At 40.1% G+C, this 16022-nt stretch overlaps 1 protein-coding gene across 3 annotated transcripts in view; it reads left to right on the top strand.

The window, feature by feature from the left end:
* The window catches only part of CAMK4 (calcium/calmodulin dependent protein kinase IV), a 230092-nt gene that overhangs the window by 196469 nt on the left and 17601 nt on the right, over nt 1-16022 (top strand). For all 3 annotated transcript variants that reach the window (XM_032845009.1, XM_032845026.1, XM_032845017.1), the window contains one exon: nt 1810-1884. In XM_032845009.1, the coding sequence (XP_032700900.1) occupies nt 1810-1884 (75 nt within the window). The remainder of the gene's footprint in view (nt 1-1809; nt 1885-16022) is intronic.

The raw sequence follows: 16022 nt of genomic DNA, 5'->3' as shown, positions 1-16022 counted from the left end.
TCTGGACACAAAGGAAACATAGCTCTTAGAAATAGCAGGAACTTCGAAAGGTGATGGTGTATTTTGTAAGCTTATATAGAGGAAAATCACAGATAACATAACACTTCTTTTTTTGTTACCTTTTATTCCATAAATTAGTTGGAGCTTAATTTTAGATATTCAAGAGCTTTGACACAAAATGCTTAGTACATATCAGTGAATTAAGGATCTGAGTCACTTGTTTACATGAACAGAGATAAATTGAGGTCTGTCTTTCCAAAAGTGCACTCCACAGAACACCAGTTCCACAGCTGAGGGAACAAGAGTAAATATTCTAATTTGCTTTGGGGGAGGTGGGGTTTGTGGAAGTGCTAAGGTTGGTGAAATAAGTTAGGAAATGCCAACTTAAACAAATTTTTTTATTTCTGCAGGACTAACCAGAACTCTAAAAATGCTAATGTGTAAACTGACGTCTAGATTAGTGTGTTAGGCTTTTCCCAAGCCTTACTTGACTCTGGGAACCTTGCTTTTTCTCCCAATAAGCATTTTGAAGAACTACGAGGATGAACTTTGTGTATTTCCAGTCTACTCAAAGAGTTCTTTAAATCAGCATTTTAGAAAAAGTGTATTAAATGTTATTTCCCCTGTCTTTTCGCTTGCAAATAATAATAACAGAACTTATAGGAATTCTCCTTAGCAGAATCTGTTAAATCCTCTGAAGGACATTGTTCTTTTGTGGCTGGTCTGTGTAATGTTAATCTGATAAGTTCACTGCATTAGAAGTGTTAACACCTTTGAAAATTAAGTTATACATATCATGGAAGAGCCCAGACAATATAACGTGCTTTATGAATGCAAGAACCCAAAGAAAAAATACCAAAGTCCTGCTAGGCAGCCAGCTTGTTCTTCTAATCACTCCTGAAAGGCAGTGAACAGCAGGGAGACTTCCATTTCCTTTGACATCAATTTCAAAGATTTTATCCTTAAAGAAATTTCTTTAAATGGATGGATAGATACTAATTTAGACAGGAGAGGCTTTCTTTCTGAAGGACTTCCTGCTGCTTTCCCTGATAAGGATCAGCACCTCCGTGGAAATGTGGGTTTATCTTTGAAGTCTAAAATGGCATCAATTCTGCACCTGCCTCTCTTGAAGAATGGCCTTCAATGGTTTCCTGATGTTTCCTGAGTGAGAGAGAAGTAGCCCAGCAAATAGACCATAATGGTAGCAACTTTGGGTAGTGTTTTACCTAAGTAATATTCTGAGGAATAAAGAGCATTCTTGGGAAAAAAAAAAGTGTTATATATTCCTCATATGAGAGTAAATCCTTATCCATAAGATACACATTTGAAACAGAATGAACCTTTTGATGTTTCTGCTCATGTCTTTGACATTCACAAAAACCTATTTTTTAATTTTGATTTCTCCCCATGGATTACTAATTCTATATCACTAATTCTATGTTGTACTTTAGAGCTACTGTTTCGTAAATCTCAGAGTTAACATTAGACAAAATATATCTGTTACAACTGTTATTTCAAAAAATAAATATCTTATTTGCCTAAAGCTGGGATTTATAGAGGAGAGCATAAAATGTATTTGGGAGTCATATTTTTCTCCAATTTAAAGCAAGATTCAAATTTTTTTTTTTTTTTCAGTTTCCTCTCCCAGGTGACTTGTCCCCTTCTTCATTCCCCTCTCCTCCCATCACCAGATACCAAAACAAGTAAAAACAAATGAGTCTGTTTTATTTTGAATAATAAAAGTATTCTGTCATCTTATAAAAGCTGAGAAAAGACTTGTTTCATTAAATTTTTCTCTTGTGTTGTTAGCTGATTTTGGACTCTCTAAAATTGTGGAACATCAAGTACTCATGAAGACAGTGTGTGGAACCCCAGGGTACTGCGGTATGCTCTTTAATATTGATGTTTACTTTTACTGTTATTTGAAATCTACTTTTATTTAGGGATCTAATTTTTAAACTCCTAATATCTCTATTTAAAATGCTTACAAGGTAGGTGACGCCTGGGTGGCAGGGTCGGTTAGGTGTCTGACTCTTGATTTTGGCTCAGTTCATGATCTCAGGGCTGTGGGATCCAGGCTTATGTCAGTCTCTGCACTCACTGGGGAGCAGGCTTGGGATTCTCCCCCTCCCTCTCCCTCTGCCTTCCCCCTACTCTTCTCTCTCTCTCTAAAAAATGAAAAATAAATAAATCTTTAAAATGCTTACAATGTGATGTGAGTCTCCATGAGGAAGGCACATAAAAATGATGCTCAGAGCACTTCTTTTTCTCCATGAAGGGTTCAGTGATGTTGGTTTTAGGGTATCCCTCTTAACAGGGAAAGAGGGATCCTCAGGGGGTAAGGATTGGGTACTCTGCACCTGTCTTTTGGGCAGTAAGTACTCTTAAGCCCCTTAGGAGTAGAAGGACAGTCACCAAGAAAAAGAACAAGGGAAAAGCTTTGTTTCTGGTCAGAAATAGAGCCATGAGCCCTCAGTCACTTTCCTTATTTGCTTTTATTTGGGGGGGGGGTGTGCAGAGAGAGTATGTCATTAATTCAGAGGGCATATAGGATAACAGAGAGGATGGGGTAATCCCTAGTTCTTATTGATGGTGCTCTTCTATCCTTACTAAGACCAGGGCTTCAGGTGGGGTTCCCCAGCAGAGTCCTCCAATCTCTAGAGATGGACTGTGTGACTGTCCTCACACATAACTAACTCATTTTAACAGCTTTTGAATTCATGGAAATCAGACTGTAGAAGGCACAGTTATATCCAGTGAAGCAAATATATGATTAAATTTCCAGATTTGTAGCTAGAAGAAGCTTTAAAGTTCACTTACTAACATTCTCATTTTGAGTTCCAGAGTATGACTTTCCCAAGATTCCATATCTAGTTGTTATGGGTCAGAGATGAGAATCCAGGTAGCCAAGGCCCTAAAAACAGATTTATAAAATTCCCTCTTCAAAAAAGCAATATAGGTAAAATCCATATAATTTTCCTTCATAAAAATATCTATCAGTTATTACTTATAGCTTAAAATATTTTTTTAAGATTTTATTTTTAAGTAATCTCTAAATCCAGCGTGGGGCTCAATCTCACAACCCCAAGATCAAGAGTCACATGCTGAACCAGTAAGATGCCCCTAAAATGTTTTTTATTGTATCGTTTTAAATCTCAAAGTATTACTTGATCATTGTAAGAAGTAAAAATCCACGTATGTGTAATCAGTATTAATAACCTTATGTATTCTTCTTTGTCTTTCTCCATGTTTCCATAGTCTCATAAACATTTTATGTTTGCTTTTAACTAGTTAGCTTCCCTAGTGAATCTAAAATATTATTTCCTTGTAGCTCAATTGTTCATAAACCCAATAATTACACAGAATTAAGTATACCTGTCTTTTTATTAAGCATTTACATTGTACCAAATATTCTTGTTCTGGATCTTAAACTCCTCGACAACAAGAGTAGCTTATCAATTAGGAGTAAATTCAGAAAACTCCAGGTAACTGAGGCTTAAACAAGATAGAAGTTGATTTCTCTCATGTTAGAAGTCTAGAGAAAGACAATTCTCGTGGGTTCTGCATCTATGGCTCTGTAGGTCTCAGTGCCAAGGATCCAGACCTTTTCTGTCTGGCTCTAGCATTCTTTTGCATGCGTCCTCAGAGTCCAAAATGGCTGTTTGAAATCACTCATTACATCTGCATTCCATGTGACAGGAAGGGAAGAGGGGGAGAGTATACCTTTTCACTGTTAAATAGACTTCCTGAAGCTCCATGTCACTTTCACTTACATTGTTTTGGCCGGTCCTCAGTTACAGCCTCCATGTCCTTCAGGTGGACATGTTGATGCTCCAAATGGATTCAGGGTACTTTTACTAAGTATGAGTAACACATTAGACAGCTCACTAGCTCTACCACAGACTTTATTAAGGAGTAGGATTCCCATTCCTAGAACAAAACCCATTGAAATATGCCATGTTCCCTATAGGCATATTCTTGTTTTGTTTTTATATATTTTCCTTAGAACTGTTAGCTGACAAGCTGTGCATGACCCGTTCCTTCTAATGGTGCCATAGATATTTCCCCTTTCTCTAGTTCGTATGTCCTTATTTATCATCCTCCTGTATTTCTTTCGTGACTCCCTACACTTCCACGGCTATGAAGGAAAAAAGAACCCTGAATTTAGTACCATGTCCCAGATGGATTTGCCCATTTGTGAGTACTAACTGCTGACTACTTGATAAAAGCATTTAAAGAGAATTGACAAAAGAATGATAAAACAAAGTAAGGATTTCCCAAAAGAGAAAAGCTGATGGGCAGTTTAGTAATCATTATCTGATAGCAAACACCTACTATTCCAAAGAGATAGGTAGGTTGGAGCAATTCTCTGAGAGTTAGCAGCCTTGAAATGGGAAGTTCAGGAAGAGCTTACACTAGCATCATTTCAGTGGCTTTGATAATAGTGATAAGAGCAGTTCTTTCTTGAAGCATTACAGAATAGTCATTCTATGAGTGATTTATTCATTGATAAAATGAACATTGGATGTCTAATAGACTCCATGTTAGGCACTGAGATTACAAGAGTGAACACCATATGGTCTTGTCCTTCCAGGATTTCATAGGCTATTAAAGAAGAAATACTCATATACAATAAATCAAAGTTTGTTATGCTAAGTTCTGTGTTTGAGCTAAAGGCTTAAGGATACAGGGAAGAGGGAAAAATACATCTTCCCTAAAGAGGTTTTTACAGAGGAGGGAATTTGAGCTGGACTCTGAAAGTTGAGTATGAGTGAAGAGGTAGCCACAAGGTATTCTTTATAAGCAGGCAAAGGAAGAGAAAAGTCATAGAGGAGTGGTAGCATCTGGCAGGTTCAAGGACTGTTGGTTACTTTCTCATTTTACACGATTGCAATATAGAGTTTTTGGTACAAAGGATATAGATAGACTTGGAAAAATAGGATGGATCATATTTTTTAAAATAATCTATAAATCAGGCTAAGGAATTCAGACTTTTATTGGTAGATAATAGTGATCCAGCAAAGGTTTTTTATCAGTGTAATTATATTTTAAAATCAAATCTGTATCTTACAGATATCTTGATAATGACATTGTGACAGATGGGTTGGAAGGAGAAAAAAAGTTCAAAAGAAGACAAATTAGAAAGCTATTATAAATTCTCTTTCCTGTCCTTCTGATGTCAGAAATCTACACACAGGGTGCTTACTGTCATTCCTATGAATAGCTTCTCAGAATAATGTATTCAACCGGTGCTCCATCCAGTCATTTATTTTTTAAATATAAAATGCTTATAAAAATACTATTTCAGACTCCTGTCATTGCCATAAACAGGCCCATCTTACAGATAATGCCATCTAATAATGGAGGCTTATTTTCCATTTACTATTTAATTTTCCCGGCAGATACCCACATCACCCTAAAGGCTATGTAATGGGGAAGGAGGAAATTGGTTTACTGAATGTGATCCATATAATCCTTCTGCTGTGCTCTACATAGAGGCTCACCAGGAAGCCGTAATTTGCTTTAGGAAAAGGCTGAGAAAGCAGAAAGGAAGCTGGGGCTGGAGGGAGGAAGGATTGAGAGGGAAAAATAGAAGTGCTCTGTGGACTCTGAAGTGCTACACATGTGTGTAGAATTACTATTATGTAGGCGGAGGCAGGCTTGGAATTCAAAAACAAGTTTGATGTGTTTAATTACAAGATCAAGGTCCAAATTATATATAAATAAACATATATTTCTTCATACATACATATTTCCCAAAGGAAATACGCTAAATTTTACTCAAAGTGGGACTAGAGTTGGGGTCAGGATTTTAAGAATCCACCTGTGTATAGTAACACAGAAAGTACTGGAGGGGCTGAGTTAGGGAAAAACAGACGTCACAGTGACACCAAGGCACAGGAGGTGGATGATCTAGAGCAGAAGAAAGATGCAGAGTTTAAACTCTTAAAAAAAAATCAATAAAATAATATTTCTATTCATCTGTCTTAGAAACAGACTGTTCATAGGCAAGGCTGAAGCCCCTTTGAGGGTCCCTCAGTTCTAGCCTTTCTCCCCACACCCCATGTGAGTACTGTCATGGTGTGGTGTGTCTTCTCTGAGAATACTTAGGTGGGGAGGAATCTGCCCATAGATAGAATGAGTTGGAAATGAGAGCCAAGTGCAAGACTGGTGGGAATCACTGCCATCCTACAGAAAGCTTAACTTACACAAAGACTTTACATTTGACTTGAAAAGGGATCTGAAGCCCGTATAATTGATGGAGAAGAGAGGTGTGAGCTTGTTTCCTTGCTTGTTGTAAGGATAATTACATCCCAGGTCAGTTAGCTTCATGTACACTGGGTCTAGTTTCTACCTTTACTGAAAGGCTTTCTCAGTTACATCTTTTGAGGGAGTGGGTATTTATATTATACCATCTGTCATTTGTCAGGAAATAGACAAGTGTAAAGCCACCCATTCAGTTTCATTCATGGAACCTTTGCCCCAGGCTATTAATAACAGAGGGTTCTCCTATAAGTGAATTGCAAAAGAAAAATCACAGATGCTGTGTGTTTAAGCAAATACTCATTATTTCCTGGGAAATGTGCCCAGTTGAAAATAAACTCCAGGCCAGAAAATTAAAATCTGTGATCCAGATAAATGAAATCAATGAATAGTGCTCTGAAATAACCATGAAGAAATTCCCCACATCTTGTTGCTGGGAAAAGAAATAGGTCTCAAAAAAAACAGAAAAAACACCCTCCCCCACAAAATCCATTAGGTCATGGCTCTTGATAAATGGGCCACAGTGTATACAACCAAAATGTCTTGACTGGTTTAGCTATTTAAGGCTTGAAGTCTGTGCTTGTTCACCCTACCCATGTCAATCACAGAAAGGAAGAACAAGCTGTTAGAGTAGAAAAGAAAACAATATGGTAAAGGGTGAGATAAAAAAGAGTATTCCTAATACTAATTTCTAATTCATAAGCTTAGTTAATTAAACTATGTATGTTCATGTTTCATATTTTTATCTGCCTGTCCAAGTTCTATTTACAGGGTCTAGAAGCTGTTCAGAATTTTTTTTCTGTTGGCATTTGCCAGGGTCGCATAAGAGTGATAATCTTATGTTGCTCCCACATTGTTATGTTTTAAAGAAATAACTTCTTATGTTCACTATACTGAAATTAAAGATAATTCCTCAACAGCGTGGAGTCAGACAGAAGAGACTTGTGTCTGCATGAACACACACTTATATGACCAATGTAGAAAAATTTAAGTGAAGTAAAAAAAGTAAATCTAATAATCTAAACTATCAGCTTTCAGTATTGCTTCATAAAAGATGTATTTTGTTCACTTCTGGAGGACTAAAGAGCTAAGGTGAAATAAGAGTATTATGTTACATTGATAATCTAACCACCTAAGGGATGATCTCACCTGAGAATTAAGGAAATACCCACAATGATGACTTCATTTTTATAGTGAACTTAAGAAAAAAACAGAAGAGTACATAGTAAAATGTCAATTGCGAGGCCTGTAACGTAATGCTTGACAGACTGGTGTGTGTACGTGGGGTTCCTGTGGGGGTAAAGCAGGTCCAGGTTAGTAAAGCAGGTCCAGGTTCATCTCCCTTTTGATATCGTGGCCCTTCTTTCTCCCTGAGACAGGCTGTGTCGCCAACCACCATATGACTACAACACTTGATCCAAATGAAGAAACGCCAGGCAAAGGAAAAAAGTGGGGTTAGGGACAGATACAGGAATGGTGAGGAAAGGCCATAGCTCATCTTGTTCTTAACCTTGCAGAGGACAGGGACTCAGCTGGTGGAGTACAGGCTTATTTTAAGCTATCTTGGAGGTTTTAATTCTAGAGGAAAATGAGCCTCTTGGAGTTTTATATTGGTTTGGTACTGACCTAAACAAAGCGTATTGTGTGGAACTTTAGTTGTGTAGATATTCAGTCCTTTTTTCATTTAATAAATATTTATTGAGTTCCTACTATGCACCAGGCACTATTCTAGGTGCTAAGGATATAGTGATGAAACAAACCAACAAAAGCTCCTCTTTAAGAATGGCATATTTTAGTGGGAGAAGACAAATAATAAAATGAGTGTGTCAGTATATAGAAAGAGGCTATGATTTCTGTGGAGTTGGGAAAGAGGAAAGGAAGTGCTGGGAGCTTGGGCTGCCACAAACAGGCTGATCAAGGAAGGCTTCACTGGAGAAGGGAGCAGAAGAACAGAGACTTGAAAGAGGAAAGGGAGAGAGCAAACCATGTGGAGTCTGTGGAAAGATACGCTCTAGGTAGAGGGGTCAGAGCACACCAACCCTACAGCAAAAACATGCGTAGGTGTCTGTAGGTCCGGGAAGGAGGCAGCTGGGTGGAGTGCAGTGACAAGGGGAGAAAAAATAGGTAGGAGAGAGGACCAAAGAGCTCCAACTGCACGGATAGAGTTCACATTAACTGAGATGGGGAGGACCTTGGAAACAAAGGGATTGGGGCTTGTTGATTTTGATATTTGATATTTGATTTGGGGTACTGTGAGAGATCCAGGTGGAGGTGACACGTGGGCAGAAGGATATATATGTTTAATGTTCAGGAGCAGGGAAGGGACATGGCTGTTGATATCAATGTGAGCCCTTTCGGCATATAGATGCTGTGTGAAGTCACGAGACTCTTTAGCATCCCCAAGGCAGAAAAAGAAACAACCCAAACTGATCCCCAGGCAACGTCCCCATCAGCAGGGCAGAGAGAAGAAGCCACATTCATTAATCAAAGAACATCAGATAGTGAAGGAAGCAGTATCACAGGACAGAATTAGGAATTATGAATGGATGCTGTAAGGTACAGATATGGAGCACAATGTACAAGACAATATTCTAACATCTGAAGCTGTCAGCAGTAGGAGGGGCTGCCTCTCTGGCTCAGAAACGGCCCCAGAGGCTGACTGACGTGTGTCTCAGGATTCGGGGCCATCAGGAAGGGAAAGGGATGAAGAGTTCTGCTCATCTATGTATCACCCAGCAGATACATGGTCTGTGGCATTAAAAATATTACCACGTGATCTGTCTATGTTTTGTATGTGTAAAACTGTCTTGAGGATTATGGCAAGCACTTAATTCAATCTAACTTAACCAAGTATATTCCAGCCCAAGATGCCTTATAAAATTGAGTCCATGGAGATTGTCACCAACATCATCCTCCCACTTTTCATGTTCCTTTGGTTTAGAAGCAGTCTTTTAATGTGCTGGTCATCCTTGGCTTCTGGGTCCCCCACCATAAATCACTTCCTGTGCTTTCCTCTCTATGACTGTAAGTGACAACTTCAGGAACAAAACCAGGCGTGCCAGAGAATTCAGAGCTGAGGACTCAGCTCTATTATTACACATGTGAGGGCGGAATGTAGGGGAGAAGCGGTCACAGGAAGGGTGACTGATGACAAGTGGGTAGGAGACTTGCTTAAAATGTATTCTTTGGGCCCTGAACACCCACAAAATGTTCCGTTTTAGAATGTTGTTGCAGAAAGGATATGCATAAAATAAAAATATTTCAAAAGAATTATTAGTGATAATTATCAGTGAGATTCATAGCTCCTTTAGAGAAAAACGTGGTATTTGCCATCCTTAACAGAGTTCAGAGTCCACATCCGTCACTTTGTATCTGTATCTCCATATCCAAAAAAGATTCTTGTATGATGTTAGTATTAGGATGAGTTGGGTTTATTTACTCACACTCCACCTCCTCACAAAAATGGAAAAGCAGGGGCGCCTGGGTGGCTCAGTGGGTTAATCCTCTGCCTTCAGCTCAGGTCATGATCCCAGGGTCCTGGGATCGAGCCCCGCATCGGGCTCTCTGCTCAGCGGGAAGCCTGCTTCCTCCTCTCTCTCTGCCTGCCTACTTGTGATTTCTCTGTCAAATAAATAAATAAAATCTTAAAAAAAAAAAAAAAAAAAAAATGGAAAAGCAACTTTTCAACAGTTAATACATCTTTGCTGTTCCTGGGCCAGCATTCATCACAACTTTAAAGTGAGCAAGAGACTCGGTCTGATTAAGATTTGGAACAAATAGTGATTACTCTAAGATGGGAGGGCTCTGTGGGATCATAGAAAAGTGAATTTCATAGAAATGGAACTTTCCCAGGGTAATAAAAATAGGTTGTGTTTATTTTTTTCTCTTCCGAAAGTACTTAGGTGTTCTCAGATATTTGATTTTCTCTTCAGGGTATTATTAAAAAAAATAAAAAGTAAGGTGAGGAAAATAAACAGGCTATCATTCTTCACCCATTTATAAGATTTATATGAAGAGAAATACCACGTAATCCATGTGGCAAGGAAGACTTTTTTAAACAGTTTAAACGAAAAATATTAAGTGCAAGTTGGAGTGACTGATATTTGTGGTGTAAAAGATCAAGAGCCCAGGAAAATGGAAAAGATGCTTTAGAACATATGTTATACCACTTGGGTTTCAAAGCATCCTTCAGACTTCTTTCTTGGTCTAAACTAACAAGTCATAGATAACCAAAATGACAGAAGCCCCAAATGCCTCCTCAGTCCTTCTCAACCTTTCACACCATGGAACGGCAGTATGGAACTCTTCTGAGATTCACTGTAGTAAACTGACAAGGCTGCTCCTAGCCGGAGGCAACCCCTTCTGGAAACATCGCAACTGTTTCCCAGTCTGATTCACACCTTCGTTACAACTCTTGGCAAACTGCACTAGGACATTGCCTGTCTTCTCTGCTGTCAAAGCGTAAACTGCACTTGACAGAGCTTAAAATGTTGTTCTCCATTCTCACCAAATATATGTGACACTGTGACAAAGGACCACACATGGGGCTGATGCTGAGGAAGGTACAGTGTCGTCTGCCCAGCTGTGGGCACTGCTGCTGCCTATAGGAGGCTGCCCTGCCCGCATTCTCCTCCGGGGTCCTAGCCACGTTCAGAACAATAGGAGAGAGAATTTCCAAACACTGCTCTTCTGCTTCAGATAAATCCCCCTTTCTCCTTGTTCTACAGTGTTCACTCCTCAGAGGCAAAGTTTAGAGGGACTTCTAGATGCCATGGACTTTTGTGGTCTCCAGAGAACTCTGGAATTCAAGACAAGCCTCTACAGTGAAAAGCTATAGGAGTATTCCCTCAGCTATAGGAGGGGGCCTAATGCTGCAAAGTCAGATTCTGGCTTTAAGATGTAATAGTTTTTCCCTCATATGTTGGGAATCACTAAAGCAAAGGCATTGAAGAGAATTTAAAACATACAAACAAACCAAAGCCCTGACCTATTGGAATCTGTGGTCTGGCCTTGAGCTGCCTGGCAGGGACTCATCTCAGTGGGACGTGGCTTTGCACCTCCAGCCACACTGGCTGCCCCGGTTCCTTAAGCCCCCTTGCTCCTGCCCACCACCAAGTCTGTGCCTGCATGCTTGCTCCAGCCAACCCACTTCCCACTGTCTTTGCTCACCCACTCCCTTTGCCCTCTAACTTCTCCCTCCACCCTCTCCCTTTGCCTGGCTAACTTCTCTAGCCCTTCACATCTCAGTTTAAACTTCACTTTCTCTACTCACCTTCCCTGATCTTTCTGAGCAGGTAGCCCTCTATTAGAGAGGCCCTCCAAGCACTTCCATTTACCACTTTGCATTTCTTCATGGGTTTTCTGGATCAATGTCTTCCTTCCCCACCCAACTGTAAGCTCCATGATGGCAGAGACTTGTCCTCTTGAACTCCCCATTACTCCTCCAGCACCACCCAATGCAGTCCGTCATACAGCAGGTATTTAATAAATAGTTGATGATTTGTTTAATGAGTAAATGAATGAACATGTGGACTTCATTCACTTAGTGTCCCTTGGATTTGTCTTTCTCCAAACAATTAACAGTAGTTGGAAAGAAGTCTTCAGGTAAAGAATGTCACTCTGTAGTTTTAACTCAATAGATCACGAGGGATTAACAAAATAAAGGTACAGTCAGTGACCAAAATCATCCCTACGGCTTTAGGAAAAGAGGGGAAACCTAGCATCAGTGGTCCCTATCAGTGTGCTATATGGCATACCCCATGCTTTTTATGTAGGACCATTCCTAGAACTGGCTACAGTGGATTTATTTAAGAAAATGAAATTCACCCCAGTCTGTAGACGGACCCGCAGTCTCTAGATGTTTTCATGTTACCATGATCTTATAAAAAAATCAGCACTCTGAGATCTAAGTGGGATGTTGGTAAATAAATATCACTAAAGTTTGAATTTTTAATATATATTTTATATTTCATTAAAATTGCTTTTTAAAACGTGGAGTCTGGTATCTTGGCAATTCTAAGACCATTTGCCAAAATCATTCTGTATTGGAGCTTAGAGTATGAAGTGTCCTGTAGCATTTAGCGTTAATGAGCAATAACATGAAGGATAAAAGTTTAGAAAGTGGCAGAAAACTTGAACCCACTTAGAAGACAGCCAGAAAAATCAATAAAAGGATTATCAACTATTTTTAGAAAAGATGATTCTAAATTATTTTAAATACCTTTTTAAAAACTGGCACCTTGAAATGATTTTCTCCCCTACTTCATTTTGTTTTGTTTGTTTGTTTGTTTTGGCAATGAGGTGAGAAAAGACAGGAAGGACAGCTGGAAGTGCTTATAGCATTAAAAGGCAGACTAGCTGATGTCTTTTCTTGACCTAAGTTGGAAGTAATCAACTATTTTTCACTTTAAGAAAATCACAAATTTATAGAATCCACCACAAGGACATTTGATATCTTGGAGACTTGTAGTACTGGTATGCTGAAGTCTGAAGTTTATTCTAGAAATCTTTGGCACTTGGAAAGGGTTCAGGTACATTAAAAAAGTATGTTCTTCTGGTCGTAAAGTCAAGGTTATGTTAATGAACAAATATTTAAAGGTTAACTGTGAATGGGACCTGACTGAGTCTAGGTGCTTAGAGTTTGTTTCCCCTAAATTTTGTATTATGATTAGTAAATATTATACATTCTTTTTAAGAGAAACTTATGATGAAGGGCAAAAACATTCTATACTCCTTTTGTCTCAGTTAACCTCTTAGGGGAAAGTTTACCTTTTCACACTAGAAGTTTGCTGACATTGCTGCCTAATAATGCCTTACAAGGAACTGAATTGCCTCTAGAGGTAAAGTTAGACCCAGTGCTGGGAAGGGTCAGATATTGCCATCTCGGGTAAGAAACCCAGATGCCCTATAAAGTGGATTCAGAAAGAATTTTGTTCCGTGGTAATCACTTCGTTTGCGACCTTAGCCTGGAAGCTATAAAGAATGGCCAGTTTGAATACATTTTATTTCTTTTTGTTGTCTGGTTGCTGTTGCTAGAACTTCTAGCACTATGTTGAACAACAGTGGCAAGAGTGGGCATCCTTGTCGTGCTCCTGATCTCAAAGGGAAGGATGCCAGCTTTTCCCCATTGAGGATGATATTCGCCCTGGGTTTTTCATAGACAGATTTTATTAAGTTGATGAATATTTCCTCTATCCTGATACTTTGAAGAGTTTTAATCAGGAAGGGATGCTGTATTTCATCAAATGCTTTTTCTGCATCAATTGAGAGGACTACGTGGTTCTTCTCTCTTCTGTTATTGATTTGTTCTATCACATTGATTGATTTGCAAATGTGGAACATCCTTGCATCCTGGGGATAAATCCCACCTGGTCTTGGTAGATAATCTTTTTAATGTACTGTTGGATCCTGTTAGCTAGGATCTTGTTGAGAATCTTGGTTTCCATATTCATCAGGGATATTGGTCTGAAATTCTCCTTTTTGATGGGGCTTTGCCTGGTTTAGGGATCAGGGTAATGCTGGCTTCATAAGGAATAACATGGAGGACATAAGGAGAAGGGAAGGAAAAGTGAATTGGGGGAAATTGGAGGGGGAGACAAACCATGAGAGACTGTGGACTCTGAGAAACAAACAGAGTTTTGGAGGGGAGGGAGGTGGGGCTTGGGTGAGCCTGGTGGTGGGTATTAAGGAGGGCACGTGTTACATGGAGCACTGGGTGTGGTGCATAAACAATGAATCTTGGAACACTGGAAAAAAAAAAAAAGAATGGGCAGAAAAAGCCCCTGGCCTTTGCAACAGTATGCTAATCTCTGAACAGCACAGGATGGGAGGGCTCATTGCCCCCACATGTCAGTGCATGTAATAGGCACTCCCACAGGAGGAATGGGAGTGCAGCAGGTTCTGGAAGTAAAGTGCAGGTCCTCTCTTCTTGTGTAAACTATCAGTAATGATCCCTCTACTGATAACAAGGTGGATAGCAGCTTAAACCTCAGAGTAAACTTAGAAATCAGGTGATCCAACTCACTTAGATTTTAGAGTAAAAACAAGCCCCAGATTACGTCAAAGACTCTCCCCAACATATTTCTGCATGTTTAAATGTCCGTGTGGGACACGATAGCACTCCATGGATGGGAAGACTTGAGTGGGGAAGGATTAACAATAGTACCCAGTGTGCATGTGTTCTGCTGCCTGACTGGAAGACCTCTCGGGCCCCGTAGACAATGGCAGCTGCCCTCCTGACAGTGGCGGTCTAACCCGTGTTTCCTTTGAACTCTCGTGAGCAAAGCATTTGCAAGTGGGAGTTCAGTGTTGGGGCCCAAAGGAACCAAATATGGGGCCAGATTGCCATGGAAAAGAAAGGCTAACCCAACAGAACGAACAGTGTTGGCAACGAGCGTGCCTTTTCTTCATTATGCTAATTAAATCCTAAGAGGGAGAATTTCTAGGAATAATGTGTCTGTAGATGAGAAGAATTTCTTAGCCGCGGATGCCGTGCTTTAGAGGGTCCATCTTGCTGCGTGGCTGCTGGTAGTGTTACACTGCATACTCATTTCACCGTATGGGCTCTTCATCTCCTGTATTTTATGTAAAACAACTTTTACAGGGAAGAGAAGATCCTGATTGCAAAAGGAGAGGGAGATGCAGGGACAGTATGGGAAGCCATCAGTGGAAAATCCGCTGCGTTCCTTCTTCTAAGTCACATGCAAAGCCCCAGGAGAACAGCTTCCTTCCAGAGCTCACTTTAACAGTCTACACTGAATATGACATGCCCAGCCTGCATAGACAGGAATCCAGCTCCCTTGCTCTCCTGCTTCCAGCTGGAAGGAGGAATGAGGTGCCCCCATCCCCAAAGCCTCCCTTAGGGAGTCCTCAGCATTCATCAGTCAGCTCCTAGCTCGGGGACCCCACTGACATCTACAGCACTTCTGTTTAAAATAGAAAAAGGCCACTCTGGCCTACAGGTCTGAGCCTTATTTTTTATTTTCTTCCTTGTTAGGCAAACATAACACCTCCACCTCTCTGTGCAAATGATTGGCCCCACTTAACTCTCCATTTTCGCGGCTTCAACATAAATACCAGCAGAAAAGATCTCATCATTCCATACTACAGGGCCCTTTCATGGCTGAGAAGACCTTCCACTTTCACAGTAGTGAGCAGGGCTAATAGGAGCAGGCTCATTGTGCACAGAGAAGACCCCTTTCTTCATGCATAATCCCAACTGACTGGGGACAGCTGCGCTCAGGTGATCTACATGTAGTTCTCAGCGCTGGGGCATGAATCAGGGCCCCTTCCAACCCTTCTTCTAGCCTCCCAGCACTTGAGGCTTCTCAGTCCTTCCCACCCCATCCACCCTGCCCCCTGCCCCGCACACGGTCAAATATACACATGCATGGATGTGTCCTGCTCCAAGCAGATCTAGATCTCAAGGTAGAATCACTGTGCCTTTTCCCCCTTACTCTGCAGAACTTGTCTTTGTTTTCTGCCTACAAATCTCCTTTTGAAGAAAGGGATCTTTTACAGCAGATCTGTCTGGTTGGAGTGATGCTTCAGTGTAGATTATCAAAGTTAATAGCTTTATATTTATGTGCCCCAAACACAGAAAGACTTGAATTTTTCCCACTAAAATAGATGTTAAGAATTTGTAGTCTCATACTTTGGTTTGGGGGGACAAAATTGATTACAAAACTATTTCTGAACTTTGTTAATTAATTTCTTACCTGTTGCTTATTTTCGGGATGTAAATTTTACATTTAAAGTTG

Source organism: Lontra canadensis, unplaced genomic scaffold (assembly GCF_010015895.1).
Source record: "Lontra canadensis isolate GAN:19392208 unplaced genomic scaffold, GSC_riverotter_1.0 scaffold4, whole genome shotgun sequence".
NCBI lineage: Eukaryota > Metazoa > Chordata > Mammalia > Carnivora > Mustelidae > Lontra > Lontra canadensis.
This window is presented reverse-complemented; position numbering and strand designations above follow the sequence as displayed.